The sequence below is a fragment of the Delphinus delphis genome, chromosome 11 (genome assembly GCF_949987515.2).
Source record: "Delphinus delphis chromosome 11, mDelDel1.2, whole genome shotgun sequence".
Taxonomy (NCBI): Eukaryota; Metazoa; Chordata; class Mammalia; order Artiodactyla; family Delphinidae; genus Delphinus; species Delphinus delphis.
In genome coordinates this window covers 3,723,161-3,743,435 of record NC_082693.1, presented here as the reverse complement: position 1 = coordinate 3,743,435, position 20,275 = coordinate 3,723,161, and the positions used below count along the sequence as shown (strand labels likewise).

Below are 20,275 nucleotides of genomic sequence, written 5' to 3'. Positions count from 1 at the left end.
ATTCAGTATATGTGTATGTTGTGAAATGATTACCACCGTAAGGTTTAACACGTCCATCACCTCACATACTTAACATTCTTTTGTGTGGTGAGAACGTTTGGGATCTGCTCTTAGCAGCTTTCAGGTTTACAATACGGTATTATTAACCATAGTCACCATGCATTGCATGCCCAGGATTTGTACATCTCATAATGAAGTTTGTACCCTTTGACCACCTTCACCCATTTCTCCACCCTCCCCCTCCGAGTCCCTAGCAAATCACCAGTCTACTTTGTTTCTATGAATTTGGTGTTTTTAGATTCCGTACATGAGATCGTACAGAATTTGTCTTTCTCTGACACAGTTCACTTAGCATGCCCTCAAGATTCATACATATTATTGCAAGGGGCAGGATTTCCTTCTTTTTTTAGTGGCTGAATAATATTCCGTTTTGTGTGTATGTAAAACACACCGTATTTTCTTTACCCATTCATCTGTCAAGGGACACTTAGGTTGCTTCCATGTCTTAGTTTTGTAAATAACATTGCAGTGAATGTGAGGTTTCAGGTATCTCTTTGAGATGGTGACTTCATTTCCATTGTATAAATACCCAGAAGTGGGATTGCTGGATCAGATGGTGCTTTTATGTTTTGAGGAGCCTCCTTACTGTTTTCCATAGTGACTATACTGATTTACATTCCCACCAACAGTGCACTAAGGTTTCCCTTTTTCTCTACCTCCTCACTAGCATTTATCTCGTCTCTCTGATCATAGCCATTCTAACAAGTGTGAGGTAATATCTCAGTGTGGTTTTGATTTGCATTTCCCTGATGATTAGTGATGTTGGTACCTTTTCATGTACCTATACCTGTTTGCTCTTTGTATGTTTCTTTGGAAAAATGCCTATTCAGTTCCCCTGCCCATTTTGAAATTGGATTATGTGTGGCTTTTGGTGTTTTTTTTTTGTTTTTTATGGGTTTTTTTGCTATTGAGTTGTACGAGTTCCTTACATATTTTGGATATTAACCCCTTATCAGCTATATGATTTTCAAATATTTTCTCCCATTCCATAGGTCGCCTTTTCATTTTGTTAATGGTTTCTTTTGTTCAGAAACTTTTTAGTTTGAAGTAGTCCCACTTATTTATTTTTGCTTTGTTGCTTGTACTTTTGGTGTTGTACCCAAAAAATCATTGCCAACACCAATGTCAAGGAGCTTTTTCCCTATGTTTTCTTCTAGGAGTTTTATGGTTTCAGGTTCCTTACATTTAAGTCTTTGATCAATTTTGAGTTAATTTGTGAGTGGTGTAAGATAGGTGTCTAGTTTCATTCTTTTTCATATGAATATCCAGTTTTCCCAGCACCATTTGTTGAAGAGACTGTCTTTTCTCCATTGGGTATTCTTGGCCCCCTTTTCAAATTAGTTGACTGTATACACAGGGGTTTATTTCTGGGCCCTCAATTCTGTTCTGTTGGTCTATGTGTCTGCTTTAATGCCAGTACTGTACTGTTTTGATTACTATAGTTTTGTAATATAGTTTGGTATCAGGAAGTGTTGATCCCTCCAGCTTTGATCTTCTTTCTCAAGATTGCTTTGGCTATCTTTCCTGGTTCTGTATGATTTTTAGGGTTGTTTTCTCTATTTCTGTAAAAAATGCCATTGGAATCTTGGTGGTGGTTGAGTTGAATCTATAGATGGATTCGGGTAGTATGGGCATTTTAGTAGCATTAATTCTTCTGATTCATAAACGGGTTATCTTTCCATTTGTTTGTGTCTTCATCAATTTCTTTTATCAAAATCTTGTAGTTTTCAGCATACAGATTTTTCAGCTCCTTGGATGAAGTTATTAAGTATTTTATTTTTTTTAATGCCGTTGTAAATGAGATTGTTTTCTTTATTTCTTTTTCAGATAGTTTGTTGTTAGTCTATAGAAATGCAACTGACTTTTGTATGTTGATTTTTGAATCCTACAACTTTACTGAATTTGTTTATTAGTTCTAACAGTTTTTTGGTCAAATCTTTAGGGTTTTCTACATATAAAATCATGCTATCTTCAAACAGACAATTTTACTTCTTCCTTTCCAAATTGGGTGCATTTTATTTCTTTTTCTTGCCTGATTGCTCTGGCTAGGACTTAGTACTGTGTAGAGGATGAGTGATAAGAATGGGTACCCTTGTCCCTGATCTTAGAGGAAAAGCATTCAGCCTTTTACCACTGAGCGCGATGTTAGCTGCAGGCTTGTCACATATGGCCTCATTGTGTTAAGGTATGTTCCTTCTCTTCAATTTGTTGAGAATTTTTTTTTTTTTTTTTGAGAATATTTATCATGAGAGGGTGTTGAATTTTGTCAGATGCTTTTCCTGCATCTGTTGAGATGATCATACGATTTTCTGTCTTTCATTTCATTAATGTGATGTATCACATTTATTGATTTGCTTATGTTGAAACATCCTTGCGTCCCAGGGATAGATCCTCCTTGATCGTGAAATATGATCTTTTTAACGTGCTGTTGAATTTGATGTGCTTTGGTTGAGAATTTTTGCATCTGTATTCAGCAGGGATACTGTCCTGTAGTTTTCTTTTCTTCTGGTACCCTTATCGACTTTGGTATCAGAGTAACGCTGGCCTCATGAAATGAGTTTGGGAATGTTCCCTGCTCTTAGGTTTTCTGGAAGCATTTGAGAAGGATTGGCATTATTTCTTTAATTTTTTTTTGTTTTTTTTTTTGCGTTACGTGGGCCTCTCACTGCTGTAGCCTCTCCCGTTGCAGAGCACAGGCTCCGGATGCGCAGGCTCAGCGGCCATGGCGCACGGGCCCAGCCGCTCCGCGGCACGTAGGATCTTCCCGGACCTGGGCACGAACCCATGTCCCCTGCATCGGCAGGCGGACTCCCAACCACTGTGCCACCACGGAAGCCCTTCTTTAATTATTTGGTAGAATTCACCGGTGAAACCATTTGGTCCTGGGCTTTTCCATGTTGGTGCTCAGAGTCCTGCCCTGAGGCACCGGTTCCAGGGCCTGAATTAGAACTAGCACTTGTGATCCCGCCCAGGGCTGAGATGCCAACTGCTCTACGCGTCCCCCAGTCCCCCATCTCTCTCTGGCGGGGGACAGGAGCAGCCAGTGCCCTGTGGCCTTTCCTGCTCTTCTGCTCCTCCCCAGGGGACGAGGTAAAAAACTTTAGTGGAGTTTGCGAATATTCAAGGAAAAAGTACTCGCTAGGGTCCAGGCCAGGGCCGCCAGTCCTGCAGCTTGGCTTCCGACGCCCTGGGTTCGGGGGACAGCAGCCTCTGAGGACACACCCACCTGGTTCTGAACACAAGATGTTCTTCACTCCCTCCTACATGCAGCCCCTCGTGGGGTCCTGCCGACTTTGTCCCCACGTGGCATGTGATTTAAATCCCGGCCTTTCATACAGAGCTGCCTGAACAATCCTCTGTTGACCAGGAGGCCGACCCTGTTGATAACTCCTCTCTGAGAGCCCTAGACAGTGCACATTTCTGCCTTTAAAAATTGAATTTCCAGGTGAATAAAAACAAAACAAAGTCCGAGAAGACTTTTTCCGTGCTGTGTGTTTTTTCCTCTCTCAGACTAGACGCGGATGAGGATGACCTGGAGGAAGAACATGTAACTAAGGTGAGACACCAGGTCCTGGGTCTCCTGTGACTGACCTGGGTCCAGGGAGGAGGTGGGAGCCCCCGAGTCTCCAGGTGCTTGGCAGGGGGGCTGGGTCCCCGGGAGACGCCTGCGCCCCCGGGCGTCGAGGGGCGGCCTTCCCACCGGGGGTGGCAGGAGGTGGGGGCGGGTGCTCTGCCCCTGGCTCTCAGTGGCTCGTCCCCTGTCCTCTGGTCTGAATTGGCATTTGCCTGGGGTGCTGGGAGCTGTGTGTGGTTCTGACGCTGCTCAGGCTTCGTGTGTGTGGGACTTCGGGTTTTCTCTGTTGACATTAGAAACCCCCCACCCCCCTTTTCCTCTCTTCCTCCCCGGCTCTCCTAAATCTTGGAGGGGCGCACAGAGAGGTGAGCTCAGCCTCCTCCTGCTTCGCCCCCCAAGCCCTGGGAGGTGCATGGGGGCCCGCCCGCCCCGCTTCCCCCTACGCCCCGGACTCTCGGAGTCCTCCCTGTGTCAGGAGCCACCACTGAGGGGAAACTCCCTTTCCTGAGATGACCGAGCCTCCCAGAGGGGCAGGAGCAGGGGCCCAGCATGACCCAGGGGAGGGGGACGCCCTGGCCTGAGGGCTCGCAGAGATCTGCCTGGGGGCGGTCGCCTTCCTTAGGTCTGTGTCCCGGGTGCCCTCTCCATTCCCTCGGCCTCTCAGGCCCCAGCCCTCCTTGCTGTGCCGAGAACGTTTGGGGCTGACAGTCTGCCCTGAACCCCGCTACCCCGAGCAGATTTACTACTGCAGTCGGACGCACTCGCAGCTGGCCCAGTTCGTGCACGAGGTGCAGAAGAGCCCCTTCGGCAAGGACACTCGGCTCGTGTCCCTGGGCTCTCGGCAGGTGAGCGCAGGCGGGGCCGGGCGGGTGAGCAGGGCGGGCGGGACCGGCCCCTGTGCCTTGCTGGTCCTTGGAAGGAAGGACCTGCTCCTGGAAGGCGGGCAGGCCCGGTGGCTTGCTCTGTGTCGCTTAGCCAGCCCCGTGTCCTTTACCCTCTCCTCTGTCTTGTAGAATCTTTGTGTCAATGAAGATGTGAGAAAGCTAGGTTCTGTGCAGCTCATCAACGACCGCTGTGTGGAGCTGCAGAGAAGCAAACACGGTAGCCTCCAGCGCCCCGAGGCTGTAGGGAGGGCCTCTGGGACCGTGTGCAGCCCTGGGACGGGGGGAAACGGCGGGAACGAGGGCAGAGCAGACCGGGCTTCCTTCCTAAAGAGCCTCACGTGGGGAAAAAGGTCTTTTTGCTTTTTAGTCTGGATCTAGTCCAGTACCCTGGCCAGGAGGCGATATCATAGGCCTCTTCTAGAGAAGACGAGGTAAAATGCCAGGATGTTTCGAAGAGTCCGTAAGCAGCAGTTCCGGAAGGGTTTAGCGGCCCCGCCCCGTGGTACAGACCCCTTCTGGCCCCGCGGTCAGAACCTCAGCTGAGGTTCTTTCTGCCTTTGCCCCTGTGCCTGCGCCCCTCAGAGAAGAAGAGCGTCGTCGAGGAGGAGAAGCCCGGGCGGAGGAGGAGGCTGGAGCCGCGGGCCACCTGCCCCTTCTACAACCATAAGCAGCTGCAGCTCCTCCGGGATGAGGTCCTGTTGGAGGTGAAGGACATCGAGCAGCTGGTGGCCCTGGGGAAGGAGGCTCGGGCCTGTCCCTACTACGGGAGCCGGTTCGCCATTCCAGCAGCCCAGGTGAAGACCCTGGAGGCTGGGCGGTGGCTCTCAGCTCTGAGCAGGGCCCAGGAGGGAGTTCTCACTCCTCTTTTGGTTCAGGAGGGTGTCACTGGCCATGGTTGTCTGCCCGACACACCGTGCACTGAGGACACGTCACCCACTCTCTCCTGGTACATAGGGTTGGAGGAGGCCCCAGGTGCCTAGGTGGCTCTGGGCTGCAGGGACAGTTGGCATCCTGGGGGATGGCGCATTAGCGCCAGGGCAGAAACTAGAGCGCCGTGGGGAGCTACGGGACGCAAAGGTCTTTCCAGGTGCCCTTTGGGTGCGTGGTCGTCCCACCTCGCGCACCTGCCTGCAGCACAGGTGGAGACCCTTCCCTAGACTTGCTGTATGGAGTCAAAAATGATATCATTGTTATTTGGTGGCATGATTTAACTGTTTTCTTTCTACTCCCTTAATTTGAATGACTTTTGGAAATAACGTATCGTTTATGGAGAATTTCACATAATCAAGAGAAGACTTCCATAGATTTTTAAAGATGCAGGGAACTGTATTAGTAATAACATTACCTGGCAGTTAGACGCTTGTCAGTGTGCTGCCCGGAACTGAGTGTGAGGGTCACCGAGAAACTGGGGAGCCCACCCAGCCTCACGGTGGTCTCAGCCCTCCTGGGGTCTGGACACACTTGGGTGCCAATATAGTGAGATATCCTGAAACTCTTATGATCTCGACTTTATAAGGCACTTTGCATGTCGTTTTTGTTTATAGTAACCCACTGAAATAGCTAAGGCAGGTATTATAATGTATTCTACACGTGAGGACCCCCGGGGCCCAGAAGGGTTAAGTGATGGATCTGTTTTCTCACAGCAAATGAGTAGCGGAGCCAGTGTTAAAACCTGGGCCTTAAGTTTCCAGTTTTTTGGATTTTCACTTTATCGGTATCCTTTTAACTGGAAAATCGTCATAACAACACGGCACCTAAGAAATTGACAGAGTGTTTTCATTTTTGTTACCCCGCCTGCCCCCCCCCTTAACCTCATTTGAGATAGGCTTCCTCAAGCCCGTTTTGCAGACGAGGAAACCGAGGCTCAGAAAGGTTGACTGTCCCAGAGTCAGACAGCTGGGAAGTGGCGGCCCCAGGGCCAGAACCCGGGGCTGCTTTCTGGGCCCAGTGCTGTCACAGCGTGTTGAGGGACCTTGGTGCGTTGGGGGCGCAGAAGGGGCTCTGCAGCAGGGGCTCCAGGCCCCTCCGCCCTTCCGCCCTTGGTCCACTCGGAAGTGCAGTCGGCTCCAGTTCTATCTGTTCTGTAGCTGACGTTCCACATAAGACTTTCCGGGGAAGGTTCTCCAGCTCAAAGCACAGTGCGCTGCTCTAGCTTTCTCTCCGGAGTGCCCGCCTACGCGTGTTCCGGGGGCTGGGCCCGCCCACTGTGGGAGGGGTCCTGCTCCCGCCTCAGGCCGCCTCTCCCCCTCCAGCTGGTGGTGCTGCCCTACCAGATACTGCTGCACGCGGCCGCCCGGGAGGCGGCGGGGATCCGGCTGCAGGGCCAGGTCGTGGTCATCGATGAGGCCCACAACCTGATCGACACCATCACCGGCATCCACAGTGTGGAGGTCAGCGGTTCCCAGGTGGGTCGGCCCCTGCCTTCCCAGGCCAGGGCCTGCCGCGGGGGGCAGCGGGCGCGCTGAGCCGAGGCCGGGGCCCCCCAGCGCGACTGAGGACGGGACCCAGCCCAGGCAGCGAGCGCTTCGCTTGCTTCTCCCCAGCCTGTGTCGCCCAGAGTCCTCCGGGCCAGGGTGCTGCTAACTAGGTCTCCGTGAGCCGGATGGTGGGATGAGAAGCAGGGGTCCTTGTGCAGCTGGTTGTTACTGTTGATACTGCTTTGAGGGATGCTCAAGGTTTCTGAAAGCCGCTGTTCATTGCCTGTTATGTGCGGTGCACCACGTGGGGTGCCTCTGATCTTCACGCTGACTCTGCGTCGGGCTGGTGGCTGTTTTACGTAGAGACTCGGAGGCTGAGAGAGGGTTAAGCGCTGCCCCTGAGGTCAGCCTGGGATTTGACCAGCGGTTTCTGACCCTCAAGCCCACGGGACACCCACCCCCTGGACTGCCCAGTGCCGGCTGGCCTGGACCGAGCCGTGATGGTTGCCTGGAACCGGCTCTCCCAGCAGACAGCATGTCTTTCCCACCCCAGGAAGCACTAGCAGGGACGTTCGTTATCTGCGAGTCATCGTCTTCCCCTTTCCCTGACCCTCAGTGGATGCCGCTGCACCAGCGCCCCTTCATCTCGACTGCCCCCCAAGTGTCCTGGGCTGGCGTTGTCCAGGCATCGTCGAGGGCATCTCTGGCACGGCCCCAGGCTGCTGGTCTAGGGCCTGCTCTGCCATCACATCGCTCTCTGTTCTCCCCCCAGCTCTGCCAGGCCCACTCCCAGCTGCTCCAGTACATGGAACGATATGGGTGAGACGTTGCCCCCCGAGGGGTTGGGAAGGCCCCGCTCAGCCTCGGCACCCCAAAGCCAGCCTGTGAGAGGAGGCACCGGGGTAGCATCTGGCCGGGCCCAGCATGATGGGGGCCAGCGTGCTTTCGCCTCCTGTTCGTTAGGCGTGCACCCCAGGAGGCCGTGCAGGCCCTGGGCCACAGTGAGCCGCCCTTCTGGGAGAGTGTGTGTAGCTCGTGACCCAGTTGGGAAGACAGCAGACAGGAGGGCCTCAGCTCAGCACCGGGAGGGGAAGTCGGGTTCCTCCCGCCGATGTCCACTGGCTTCTCCCCAGGAAGCGCTTGAAGGCCAAGAACCTGATGTACATCAAGCAGATCCTGTATGTGCTGGAGAAGTTCGTGACGGTGCTGGGCGGTAAGGAGCATCCCCGCCCTGCGGCCAGCTGCCGAGCCCGCTGGGCTCTGTTCCCCGGACGCCAGTCAGGACCCCGGGGGTTTCTGTCTCTCAGGAATCGCCTTGGCCATTGACTTAGAAAATTCTTATTTGTCCGGCCTTAGACCTTTGTTTAGAGCCCTGGTTGATTTGCCCCTGTTCTGAGTCCTTTTTATTTTGCCAGGCCCGACCCCACAGGTGGCAGTAATAGTAATATATTGTGATATAAATGTGTGTATGACACTTTACGTCACAGTGATGGGACTCAGGACTCGGGTGCTCCTGTGAGGAAGGCGGCGCAGGCACGGTAACCCTCAGGCCAGTAAACTGAAGCCCGGAGCCGAGGTGACCGGCCTGTGGTTCGTGAGCCCGGTGAGAGGGACTGGAGTCTTCTGGCTCCGGGGCCCACACTTCTTGGCATCGTTCGGAGCCACACGACTTCCCTCTGGCAGTTCCTGTGCAAGCTTTTATAGAAGCTGAAGGGCAGAAAGGCAGCAGGGCTTTTCGGGGGGATCTGTCTCACGTTGATGCTCTTCACTGGGTCTCTGCCGTGCAGCCTGGGCGTCTCCTGCTGGCGCCCGTGTGGAGTGGGGTGTCCCTATCCCCGCCTCCTCGGAGGATGTGGGAAAGGATGACATCGCCAGGCTCGGGCTGCGTGTGCACGTGGGTCAGACCTTGAGGCCCCCCTGCCCCCTTCGTGGGGCCTTTGGGTGCTGTAAATGGCAGAAGACCCCTTCAGATAGGCGCGTTCTTACTCGATAACTACAGAGCAGAGGGGGAAGATGGGGGCCAGAGGCCCACCGTCCTGACCTGTTTGATTCTCTTTTGTAGGGAACGTTAAGCAAAGCCCCAATACCCAGAGCCTGTCTCAGGCAGGTAAGAGCAGGTGGGAGCCGTTTCTGGGCTGCCCTCTGGGGCGCGGAGGCCACGGTCCTCAGAGCGAGGGCTTCAGGGCCCTTCGCTTGTTTGCCCTTAGGGACGGAGCTGAAGACCGTCAGCGACTTCCTCTTTGAGAGCCAGATCGACAACATCAACCTGTTCAAGGTAGGTTTTCACCTTTGTGTGGCACATCCAGGTTCCTTTTCTGCCCGCCCCCCGCGGGCGGAACAGCAAGTAAATCCCTTCTGTCCTCGAGCAGCCTCGAGGTCCGAGGGCCTGCAGAGTTACTGCACCTGACCCTCACACAGCTCATGTCGCAGGAGGGCAGAGTCTTCAGCCTGGGGCGGAGGGCCACGGGGAGCCGTGCCTTCCTCTCTGTGTAATAAGCGGATGCTCGCAGGTGCCTCCCCTCCACCTGTCTTCGGGCACAGTCTTCCCGGGCGCTGGGCAGGGCACGAATGACTTTGCGATCCAGCTGTCGGGCTGAGGTGCCTGAGAGTGCGGCTAGGGTGCTTGGCCTGGGTTGGGCCCAGCCTCAACCTTTGCTCCCTCCAGATGGGGCACAGGCTCTGTCGCTTGACGGACCACCTTAGTGAGTCTGGTTTGCTGACGACACAGAGCACCGTGTCCAAGGCAGCACGTGGGTCCCGTGACTCCAAGGGAGGGGCGCCACGTCATTCAGGCTCCCCAGCTGAGGAGGACAGCACGCCGCACACACGAGGGTGCTGGTGGTGCTCGGTGGAGCCCAGGGCGACCCGGCTGTGTGGGCTCAAGGCCCCGCTCCCCCTTCCCCTTCACACCAGCTGCCCCCTGGCCTGGTCGCTGCCATCCCCCGCCAGGCGGGCGGCAGGCCGAATGGCCTTGGACTCCTTTCCCCCTCGTCTCGCATCCACACGCTGCCAGGCCCTGACCCCGTGCTCTCATCCCACAGCTGCTGCCCCAGAGCAGGCGGTTGCCCTCCTCGTTCCTTTCTGGTCTCTGGTCCTGTTCTCTGCCTCGTGTCTCTTTTACAGACTACAGTCCGGTGACGTTTTTTCTTTTTTCTCTTCGGCCACACCACGCAACTTGCAGGGTCTGTAGTTCCCTGACCAGGAATCAAACCTGCACCCTCGACAGTGAAAGCGCGGGGTCCTAACCACTGGACCACCAGGGAGTTCCCCAGTGAATCTTTTTTTTTTAACATCTTCATTGGAGTATAATTACTTTACAATGGTGTGTTCGTTTCTGCTATACGTAACACATATCTCCATATCCCCTCCCTATCCCACCCCTCTAGGTGGTCACAGAGCACTGAGCTGATCTCCCTGTGCTATGCGGCTGCTTCCCGCTAGCTGTTTTACACTTGGTAGTGTATATAAATCCATGTCACTCTCTCACTTCATCCCAGCTTACCCTTCCCCACTGTGTCCTCCAGTGTGTTCTCTATGTCTGTGTGCATCTTTATTCCTGCCCAGCCCCTAGGTTCATCAGTACCGTTATTTATTTATTTAAATTTATTTATTTACTTACTTTTTGGCTGTGTTGGGTCTTCATGGCTGCACACAGGCTTCCTCTAGTTGCAGCGAGCGTGGGCTACTCTTTGTTCCGGTGCACAGGCTCCTTGTTGCGGTGGCTTCTCTTCTTGCAGAGCATGGGCTCTAGGCGCGCGGGCTTCGGTAGTTGTGGCTCATGGGCTCTAGGGCACGGGCTCAGTAGTTGTGGCGCACAGGCTTAGTTGCTCCACAGCATGTGGGATCTTCCTGGACCAGGGCTCAAATCTGTGTCCCCTACATTGGCAGGTGGATTCTTAACCACTGCGCCACCAGGGAAGTCCCAGTGCCATTTTTTTTAAATTCCATATATATGTGTTAGCATGTGGTATTGTTTTTCTCTTTGTGACTTACTTCACTCTGTATGACAGACTCTACGTCCATCCACCTCACTACACATACAACGCAATTTCGTTTCTTTTTATGGCTGAGTAATATTCCATTGTATATATGAGCCACATCTTCTTTATCCATTCATCTGTCGATGGACACTTAGGTTGCTTCCATGTCCTGGCTATAGTAGATAGTGCTGCAAGGAACACTGTGGTACATGACTCTTGCTGAATTATGGTTTTCTCATCCCCAGTGAATCTTAATGGAAGATGGCCCCTTTTCAGAGATCTTCAGGGGCTCCACACCCCTCATCTTGCACATTGTGCTCACAACCAAGCTCCTCCACACGCCCCTGACCTAGCCCAGCTCTCCCTTTTTTTTTTTGCGGTACGCGGGCCTCTCACTGTTGTGGCCTCTCCCGTTGCGGAGCACAGGCTCCGGACGCACAGGCTCAGCGGCCATGGCTCACGGGCCCAGCCGCTCTGCGGCACGTGGGATCTTCCCGGACCGGGGCACGAACCCGCGTCCCCTGCATCGGCAGGCGGACTCTCAACCACTGCGCCACCAGGGAAGCCCCAGCTCTCCCTTTTGTGTTGTGCTTTTGCTCATAGGATTTTTAAAAAACTACCTCTTAATCCTCAAGGTCCAGCTTTGCTGTCATGGTGCAGGAGAGCAGAGGGGACGTGGCCATCACCAAGCGCCATTAGAGAGGAGAGGCTGTGCTGTGCTGCCGAGTCCCTTCTGTGGCAGGGCACCGTGTGCACGCATGCGCACGCAGCGGGGGGACAGTGGCAGAGGGGAGGCCTCAGGCGGAGGGCGATGCGGCCACAAGCGGCGCCTCGGGCCCCGGGGGGTGGCGTGGGCCTGCTCCTGTCGTTTGGAAGGTGGCTTTCTCCAGCTGGGTTTGTTTTCCCGGCGCCTCTGGCTGGGTTTGCTTTCGCAGGTGAAGCGCTACTGTGAAAAGAGCATGGTCAGCAGAAAGGTACGTGTCCCTTTGCGCGGGCCCCCGTTGCTGTCCTCCGTGCGTCTCTTCTCCTGGCCTGCCGAACCTCCGAACGCCCTGTCTCCGTGCTCACCATGCGGCAGCTCGCCGGGGGCGGGGAGGGGCCCGTCCGGCTCCCTCTCACAACCACTGCTCTCATCCCTGTCCCAGCTCTTCGGCTTCACAGAGAGGTACGGGGCGGTCCTGGCGCCCTCCAGGGAGCAGCCCAAACTGTCCGGGTTCCAGCACTTCCTGCAGAGCCTGCAGCCGGGGGTGACTGCGGGTGAGTCAGAGGGGGAGCCTGGGCAAGAGTTGGCCTTCCTCACGCCTGGTCTTCCCGGAGGATGGCTTTAGCCCAGGTGCAGGGAGCCCCCTGCTGTCCGGGCTCCCAGACCCTCCTCCTTCCTCTGCTCTGTGCAGCTCCTGCAGCCCCTGCGGAGGAGGGGGAGGACAGGGCACTGCGGCCCGCTTCCCCGCTGATGCACATCGAAGGCTTCCTCTCAGCTCTCACCACTGCCAACCAGGATGGCAGGGTCATCCTGAGCCGTCAAGGTAACCCCGGGAGGAGCCAGCCTGGAGCCAGGCTGCTTTACTTCCATCTGGTACCCCACCAGCTTGGGACGCAGAAATGGGTGAAAACTGGCCACCTGTGACCCACACCAGTAGTCGAGGGGCTGAGGAGGGATGAAGAGGTGCTGGGCTGCTGGCTGGTCTCGGGCGAGGTTGCCAGAGACTGCGCGTAGCCCAGTGTGAAGGTCAGGTGGGCTTTGTTGGAGTCGTGGCTCCATCCCCTATGAGCTGCATGACTTGGACCAGTTTCTCCCTAAATCTCAGTTCTTCATGTGAAAAGGGAGACAGTCCTGCCATCTACCTCAGGGTTGTCCTGGAGATGAGATGGGTCTAACTTAAAGAGAAAGTCGTATCTCTTATAGCTTCTACATGGACCCGACTGGACATCCCCTTTGTCTCAGGCAGATGGAGGTCTCTGTTGGGCCTGCACCTGCCTTTCTCCATGTAGCTGTCTTTCTCTTTCTTTAGGCAGCCTCAGTCAGAGCAGCCTCAAATTCCTGCTCCTGAATCCAGCCGTGCACTTTGCCCAGGTGGTAAAGGAATGCCGGGCGGTGGTCCTCGCAGGGGGCACCATGCAACCGGTAAGGACACGGCCCAGCCTCTCGCGCCCAGCTGCTGGGATGGGGAGGATGTAGCATCAGGCCTCTTCCCATCCTGTGAGTCCCCCAACCAGAAGGGGGTTAGCTTGAGCCAGCCACGCAGTGTCCACCAGGTGGCGTTGCTGTTCTGTCTCGTGGCTGGGTCTGGGGTGGGGTGGGCACTGCCCCGCCCTGGTGTCTCCAGAGAAAGCCATTCTGGAGCTTCAGACCCAGCATGGAGTGCCTTTCCATTCCTGTACCCACCATAGATACAACCTTCTCTCTCTTTGATAAATTTAAGTTTCAGTATACATATTTAGGAAACTGTTATATTTTCATTGTAGGGAGCAGAGACGAGCAAAAACAGGAAATAGATCATAATTCCACCAGCAAAAATTCGTTTTGGTGTATATCGTTACAACGGTCTTTGTACTCATAGTTTTTACAAATACACATACATATTTAAAAAACGAAAACAAAAACGGTATCTCCACGTGCTGTTGTAATGTGCTTTCCTCATTCAGCAGCAAAGCATCTTCAGCGTTTTTCCTTGTCAGCGAATATGCATTTATCCTGCCCAACTCTGGCTGCACTTCATTCCGTAGGTGAATGTGTTACATACGACCACCCTTCTTTTGTCAGGTATCTAGGCGATTTGCAGTTCTTCTGTTTTAAATGGTAGAGTGGGAGATACAACTGCATCTCTGCACAGCGGTCACTTCCTTAGGATGTGTCTTAGAACCAAGACTTACTGGCTGAAAGGCAAAGGCTCTTCAACCTCCTCAAGCCGTCAGCTCCCAACCTCAGCTTCCTGTTAGAGTCACCCCTGTAGCTGTATTATTTTTCCATTTTTCTTTTTTGTGTATAGAAGTAGACTTTTATTCACTGGTGTATTAGAATCATTGATAGTTGCTGTTTTTTGTTGCTGTTGTTTTTTAATTATTTTTGGCTGCGTTGGGTCTTCGTTGCTGTGCACAGGCTTTCTCTAGTTGCTGCGAGAGGGGGCTACTATTCGTTGCGGTGCGTAGGCTTCTCATTGCGGTGGCTTCTCTTGTTGCGGAGCACGGGCTCTAGGCACGTGGGCTCAAGTTGTGGCTTGCGGGCTCAGTAGTTGTGGCGCTCACGCTCTGTAGTTGTGGCACACGGGCTTAGTTGCTCCATGGCATGTGGGATCTTCCTGGACCAGGGTTCGAACCCATGTCCCCTGCATTGGCAGGTGGATTCTTAACCACTGCGCCACCAGGGAAGTCCACAGTCGCTGTTTTTGACGCTCAGATTTTCTGAGACTTGGCCTGTGGGAACCCCTCATGCTGCTGTGGTCCCTTTGACATGGCCCCCTTAGTCTTGGGATGCTTCCCTGCTTTCAGCACAAAAAATGTCCCAGGCTCACCTTAACACTTTCCTTGCCCCAGACCTGGAATCATTCATTTGTCCAGGGTGCCCTGGTTTCTTCAAAGGGGGATTGGTACTTAGAAACCAACATCTGGGAGCTAGGGCGTTCATAGTGCTCCTGGGTCGTCACTGTTTATAAGCCATTTCAGGGGACAGACCTAGGGAATAGTTTTCAGACATTATGAGTCCACAGTGACATTTCTGTATCAAAATCAGTCATTTTACTTGACCTTACGTAGTATCTGTTACGCTGCAGTTTGATTTCTTATCACATTAACATAATTACTTATTTGCTCTATCTCGAATATACTTAAAATAGTTTCAAAATTATACCAGTATTCTGGGACTTCCCTGGCGGTCCAGTGGTTAAGACTCTGCACTCTCAATGTAGGGGGAACAGGTTCAATCCCTGGTCGGGGAGCTAGGATCCCACATGCAGCACAGTGTGCCCCCCCACAAAAAAAAAATTATACCAGTATTCTAACAAGAAACGACTGATTGAATTCATTTACATGCATTTATTTTTTGCCTTTAAAGTACCCCACTAAGGATATGTGGTCATTAGTGATACAAAGTTACTTGAAGTCAAGCTTTTCTCTGTGTGGCTATATTCTGAGTTTGATAGGGAGGTAGGCTTTCAGTTTTTGTTTTCAATTTTAGTTTGCCTTTTTACTTTATGTTCTTAAAAATGTCCACATCTGTATGGTTCAAAAGTCGAAACTATATAGCAAGACGTATTCAGAGAGTCTCACCTCTGTCCCTCTTCAAACCGTTCCCCATTCCCAAAGGTAATCATTTTTATTAGCTACTGGTCTATTCCTCCAGTGTTTCGTTCTAATTTTTTTTTTGCAAAGATGAGCAAATTTTTTTTCCTTTTTAATTTTTTTTTTTTTTTGCGGTACACGGGCCTCTCACTGTTGTGGCCTCTCCCGTTGTGGAGCACAGGCTCCTGACGCGCAGGCTCTCACAGGCCATGGCTCACGAGCCCAGCCGCTCCACGGCATGTGGGATCTTCCCGGACCAGGGCACAAACCCGTGTCCCCTGCATCGGCAGGTGGACTCCCAACCACTGCGCCACCAGGGAAGCCCTCCCTTTCCTTTCTTACGTTAAGGGGAGCTCAGTCAGCTTTAACTTCCCAGCATGCTCTGGCGATCACACGTTAGCAGTGCACAGGGTGGTCTGCGTTCCTTCTGTTAGCTGCATGGTCGACTGCTGGGGGAGATAGGGTAGCTCCTTCGGCCAGTCTCTCTTGAAATGCAGAATGTTACGGATAACCTCACAAGGACTGTCCTTGCGCATATGTTTGGTTTGTGGAGCTGTACTTCAGGGGAGATGCCTAGATAGGGGATTGTGGGTTAAAAGTAAACATATGTCTACTTTGTTAAATAGTGTCAAATTCCCCTTCCACAGGAGTCGTGCTATCTTGTGGCCCACAGGCAACATATAAGAATGCCTGGTTCTCCAGAGAGCAGTCAGACTTTGGGATTTTTGCCAGTTTGATAGGTGAAAACCCGGAGCTCTTTAAAAATACAAATGCATATGTCTTCCCACTAGAGATTCTTATTCAGTAGTTTGGGCTGGGCCCTGGCCATATATATATGTTTTAAATTCTGAGTGGTGATTTTGTGGCATAGCCAGGGTTTAGAACCACTGTTTCAAATTGCTGAATTTCTCTTGCTGTTCCCACAAGTGGTTTAAATGAGGCTGCCAACACTGGGTATCATTATTTATTTTTTTTCTTTTAACGAATCTGTTACCAGCCTTTCCTTTTGCCTCTTTTTTCTGTTCTTACGTACTTGTCGCCTCCTGGCCCAGGCCTCTGGGAGATGACAGAGCTGGCTTTGTGGTCTGCAGGTGTCCGACTTCCGGGAGCAGCTGCTGGCGTGTGCCGGGGTGGAAGCTGAGCGCGTGGTGGAGTTCTCCTGTGGTGAGGACCCATGCCCAGGCTTTCGGGGCTGGGCCTCGTGTCACTGTTCAGCCGTGTGCTGTTGTCAGGCCCGGGGGCTGAGGCCACAAGAGGGCAGCTTCCTCGCGAGCTCCCCATCTCCGGGCTCTCCTGCTCTGCGTCCCCTGTGTCTGCACGGAGAGGCCTGGGCATCGCCGAGTCGGTCCCGTGTGGAAACGGGATGGGGGGCGGGGGCTGTGAACTGCTCTTCCTAGTCTGGAAGACAGGGTCGGGGGAAGCTCTTCCTGGACTCTGCCTTGCGGGACAGTCGACTCCAGTTCAGCCTCACTGGGTCTCGCCAGGTCACGTGATCCCTGCAGACAACATCCTGCCCCTCGTCATCTGCAGCGGGCCCTCCAACCAGCAGCTGGAATTCACGTACCAGAAGAGAGAGCTGCCTCAGATGGTCCGTACCAGGCAGCCTGCCTTCCCACGGCCTTTGCGGGGGCAGGAGGCAGACTTCGGGCTGGGGGCACCCTGCCCCGGGCCAAGCATTCAGGCGCTGGGCTCTCCCATCACAGCTGGCACAGGGTGGGCAGGATCTAGAAGTTTACCACGGAAGGTCTGAGCCATCTCCAGCCTCATGCCTTTGGCTGCTGAGGACGTTTTCTTTAAACGAAGCTCACGAGCAGGCTGCTCAGTGCCTTTGGTTCTCTTGCCGTCTGGCTTTGTGGGCTCCGCCTGGGCAGGAATGCGGGTGTTGGGGGCACACCTCTAGTGGCATGCCTGGGGTTTTCAGTGCCTGATTTGTCACAGACGGGGCTTAATCCCCAGCAGGATGTTGGGAGTTGGAGAACAGTGGACTGAGCGGCATCCCACAGTGGGTTTTGGCTCTGGTGTGCCAGCACGTGGTGTGTCACAGATGCTACCAGGCGCCAGAAGCATCATCGGGTGTATGGTAGGGAGGGTGGCACATTCCGCCCTGGGGAGCCACCTGGCCGTGCTCCCCCGCAGTCACCCGTGGGTCGCTGTACTTGGCTTTGAGCCTTTTTGGGGGGCTTCAGGAATGGCTCCGTGGCAGGTTCCTTGTCTTCCCTCCCTAGATGGATGAGACGGGTCGCATCCTCTGTAACCTGTGCAACGTGGTGCCGGGAGGGGTGGTCTGTTTCTTTCCCTCCTATGCGTACCAACGCCAGGTCCACGCCCACTGGGACAAGAGTGGCCTGCTGGCCCGCCTGGCTGTCAGGAAGAAGGTGAGTGGCTGCTCTGCTGGACTTCCCACTCGAGAGGACGCTGGCATCCAGAGCTCCTCCTTGGATTTCTTGTGTGCGGGGGCTTCAGCTAGTTCCTTACCCCCGCTTCCAATCCCTGATAACCATCCAGGGGATCTCCCCAAGGGCCCTGGCCCTGTGGGCTTCCCCAGTCTGGAAAACGTAAGGCCAAGAGCCACCCAAGACCCAGGCATTCTGAAACCCTTTTCTGGGAGACATTATATGTTTACCCTCAGATATTTCAGGAGCCCCAGAGAGTGAACCAGGTGGAGCAGGTGCTGCTGGAGTATTCCAGGTGCATTCAGGTAAGAGGTGTGGTTCTGAGGCCTTGGGTCCAAAGGGCACGTGGCGCTGGCAGCTGAAAGTACCGTGGCTGGCATCCACGCCCTGGCTCTGCAGCTCTGGGCTGGGTGTTTCCTGCAGCACTGTGGCCAGGCAGGGGGCATGGTGACAGGGGCCCTGATGTTCTCCGTGGTCGGAGGGAAGCTGAGTGAAGGCATCAACTTCTCTGACAACCTTGGCCGGTAAGGGGTGGGCTTCCCATCTCCCGCGGCTCTGACACCCACCCATCTGGCACCTTCGGAGTCCCCACCTGGGCTGACCGCTCAGGCCCGTCGCCCGCGAGGCGCACGGATGCAACAACTCTGGACTTGGCCCTTTGGGGCCAGGTGGAAAATCAGGCAGCCCCTAACTTGATCAGGACTCAGTTCCTTGGTCTAGACCGGATATCTCCGCTGAGAAAACCCTCTCCAGGTGGTAGGGACGAGGCGAGGGAGAGGCGGAAGGAAGTGGAGTGGAGGTGTGGGTGAGGACGGGCCCTTTGTCCTGGGCACCGCCCAGCTGCCGTGACTCGCGTGTGCCTCCGCCCTAGGTGTGTGGTCATGGTGGGCATGCCCTTCCCCAGCATCAGGTCTGCAGAGCTGCAGGAGAAGATGGCTTACCTGGACCAGACCCTCGTGAGTACCGCCAGTGCCTCGGAGGACGAAGGGAGGGGGCACCCCACGGCTGTGACTCCCCCTTGCCCTGGGACGTGTGTGTCCCGTTTGCTCCAGAGCGATGGGACGCCCCCTCCACAGCCCCTGAGCTTCTCCATGCCATCACCTATCATGCCGGCTGCTGTGCCCACGAGGCCCACGGGTCCCGCTCCAGAGCCCGGCTGTGTCACTGTCACCGAGAACACTAGGAGGAGGCAAGAGTCCGCTCTGACGGGTCACCTCCTTTGCCCTTCCCAGCCCCGAGCCCCAGGCCAGGTGCCCCCTGGGAAGGCGTTGGTGGAGAACCTGTGTATGAAGGCCGTCAACCAATCCATAGGTGAGCCTGGGCTGACGCTGCTGGCAAGATGGCTGGAGAGTGAGGTGACAGGAAGGAGGGATTTCACCTGCCATCTCTCCAGCCTGAGCGCTGAGCAAGGGGAAGGGGACACAGTAGAAACGCACTGTGGGGGGAGGCAGGTTTAACTCAGACCCCCAACCTCTGTCCCCATCCAGGCAGGGCCATCAGGCATCAGAAGGATTTTGCCAGCATCGTGCTCCTGGACCAGCGGTACGCCCGCCCTCCTATCCTGGCAAAGCTGCCGGCCTGGATCCGGGATCGCGTGCAGGTCAAAGCCACCTTTGGCCCTGCCTTTGCTGCTCTGCGGAAGGTCAGTCCTGCCTTTCTCTCTCGTCCCCAGAACCTCCCACCCCCCAGCCCCACCCCGCCCCTAGCCGGTGTCTCCCTGTCTTTCCCTCTCTCCGCAGTTTCATAGAGAGAAGTCTGGGTCTTCCTGACAGATGGCTGCACCACTGCCTGGTCACCAGGCCCTCCTTTCACCCCGCCCACTAGAAATGTTGTCTTGGGCCTGGTCTGCAGCGATCCTGCCTAAGAAGTGAAGCCCAGGTGGCGAGCGCGGTAGCCCCCTTTTGGAATCAGTGGGCTGCCAGGACCTAGGAATAGGTGGAGAAGCCAACAGGAAAAAATGAGGCTGACCCTGAAGGAACAGTGCCCCGCCATTCCTGGGCCCGTCCCAGGGCAGGTGCCCTCCCTGGAATTGAGCCTGTCTTCCACTCGGCACGGCCCGGAGTCCAGCTCCCTGACCTGATTCCCGGCCAGCCTTTGTGAGCGACTGTGGAGGCCACAGCACCTCCGCCCTTGCTTGCTTCTCAGTGTCCACATTCTTAGAGGTGAGGTGGGGCAGGCCCGCCCTCCCTCTCCTTTCTCACTAAAAGTAGCTGTTCTAGGCCTTTCACCCTCTCTCAGGGCTTCTGCTCACCCTAACCACCTTCTTGCTCTGAGTTGCTAAGAACTGCTCCCCACTCCTGCCCGCTGGTCTTCCTGCAGGCCTGCTCCTGGCCCTGCAGCAGGATCAGCTTCCCGGCTCGGCTCTAGGTCCTCCCAGGCAGGGGCCCCTCCCCCCCTCCCCCCTCCCCCACCACCAGCACCAGCACCAGCACTGGAGCCCACGCGGAGACTCCTCTTCGCCTGACATCAGCAATTATGCTGAGGGCCATCAGGCTCTCAGCGAGGCTATTTTTAGCGACCCCGTGTCTGTCACTGAGACATATCTTCCTGCGTGGAAATGTCCCTCCCCCCGCTGGCCCCTGCTGACCGCACCTCTCCCTGCCCCCGCTACCTGAGACCCGGCCTGGAGGGACATCACCTGCGTCTTGTGCAGCTGTGGTCTCTTAATTAAGAGGGCGCTGTTGGGTTA

At 54.6% G+C, this 20,275-nt stretch overlaps 1 protein-coding gene across 2 annotated transcripts in view; it reads left to right on the top strand.

Annotated features, from left to right (window-relative positions):
• Positions 1 to 20,171, top strand: part of DDX11 (DEAD/H-box helicase 11) — a 31,812-nt gene extending 11,641 nt beyond the window's left edge. The window contains exons 6-27 of one of the 2 annotated variants that reach the window (XM_060024112.1): positions 3,571 to 3,616; positions 4,372 to 4,479; positions 4,648 to 4,735; positions 5,101 to 5,312; positions 6,771 to 6,923; positions 7,708 to 7,754; positions 8,069 to 8,148; positions 8,998 to 9,042; positions 9,143 to 9,210; positions 11,851 to 11,889; positions 12,061 to 12,172; positions 12,310 to 12,441; positions 12,928 to 13,040; positions 16,285 to 16,357; positions 16,678 to 16,781; positions 17,419 to 17,568; positions 17,823 to 17,891; positions 17,986 to 18,110; positions 18,458 to 18,542; positions 18,819 to 18,897; positions 19,074 to 19,228; positions 19,326 to 20,171. In XM_060024112.1, the coding sequence (XP_059880095.1) occupies positions 3,571 to 3,616; positions 4,372 to 4,479; positions 4,648 to 4,735; positions 5,101 to 5,312; positions 6,771 to 6,923; positions 7,708 to 7,754; positions 8,069 to 8,148; positions 8,998 to 9,042; positions 9,143 to 9,210; positions 11,851 to 11,889; positions 12,061 to 12,172; positions 12,310 to 12,441; positions 12,928 to 13,040; positions 16,285 to 16,357; positions 16,678 to 16,781; positions 17,419 to 17,568; positions 17,823 to 17,891; positions 17,986 to 18,110; positions 18,458 to 18,542; positions 18,819 to 18,897; positions 19,074 to 19,228; positions 19,326 to 19,355 (2,113 nt within the window). In that variant the 3' untranslated portion in view covers positions 19,356 to 20,171. Of the gene's footprint in view, positions 1 to 3,570; positions 3,617 to 4,371; positions 4,480 to 4,647; positions 4,736 to 5,100; positions 5,313 to 6,770; positions 6,924 to 7,707; positions 7,755 to 8,068; positions 8,149 to 8,997; positions 9,043 to 9,142; positions 9,211 to 11,850; positions 12,173 to 12,309; positions 12,442 to 12,927; positions 13,041 to 16,284; positions 16,358 to 16,677; positions 16,782 to 17,418; positions 17,569 to 17,822; positions 17,892 to 17,985; positions 18,111 to 18,457; positions 18,898 to 19,073; positions 19,229 to 19,325 lie in introns of both variants that reach the window. The other variant, XM_060024111.1, reaches the window with a different exon arrangement.
• The last annotated feature ends 104 nt before the right edge of the window (positions 20,172 to 20,275 follow it).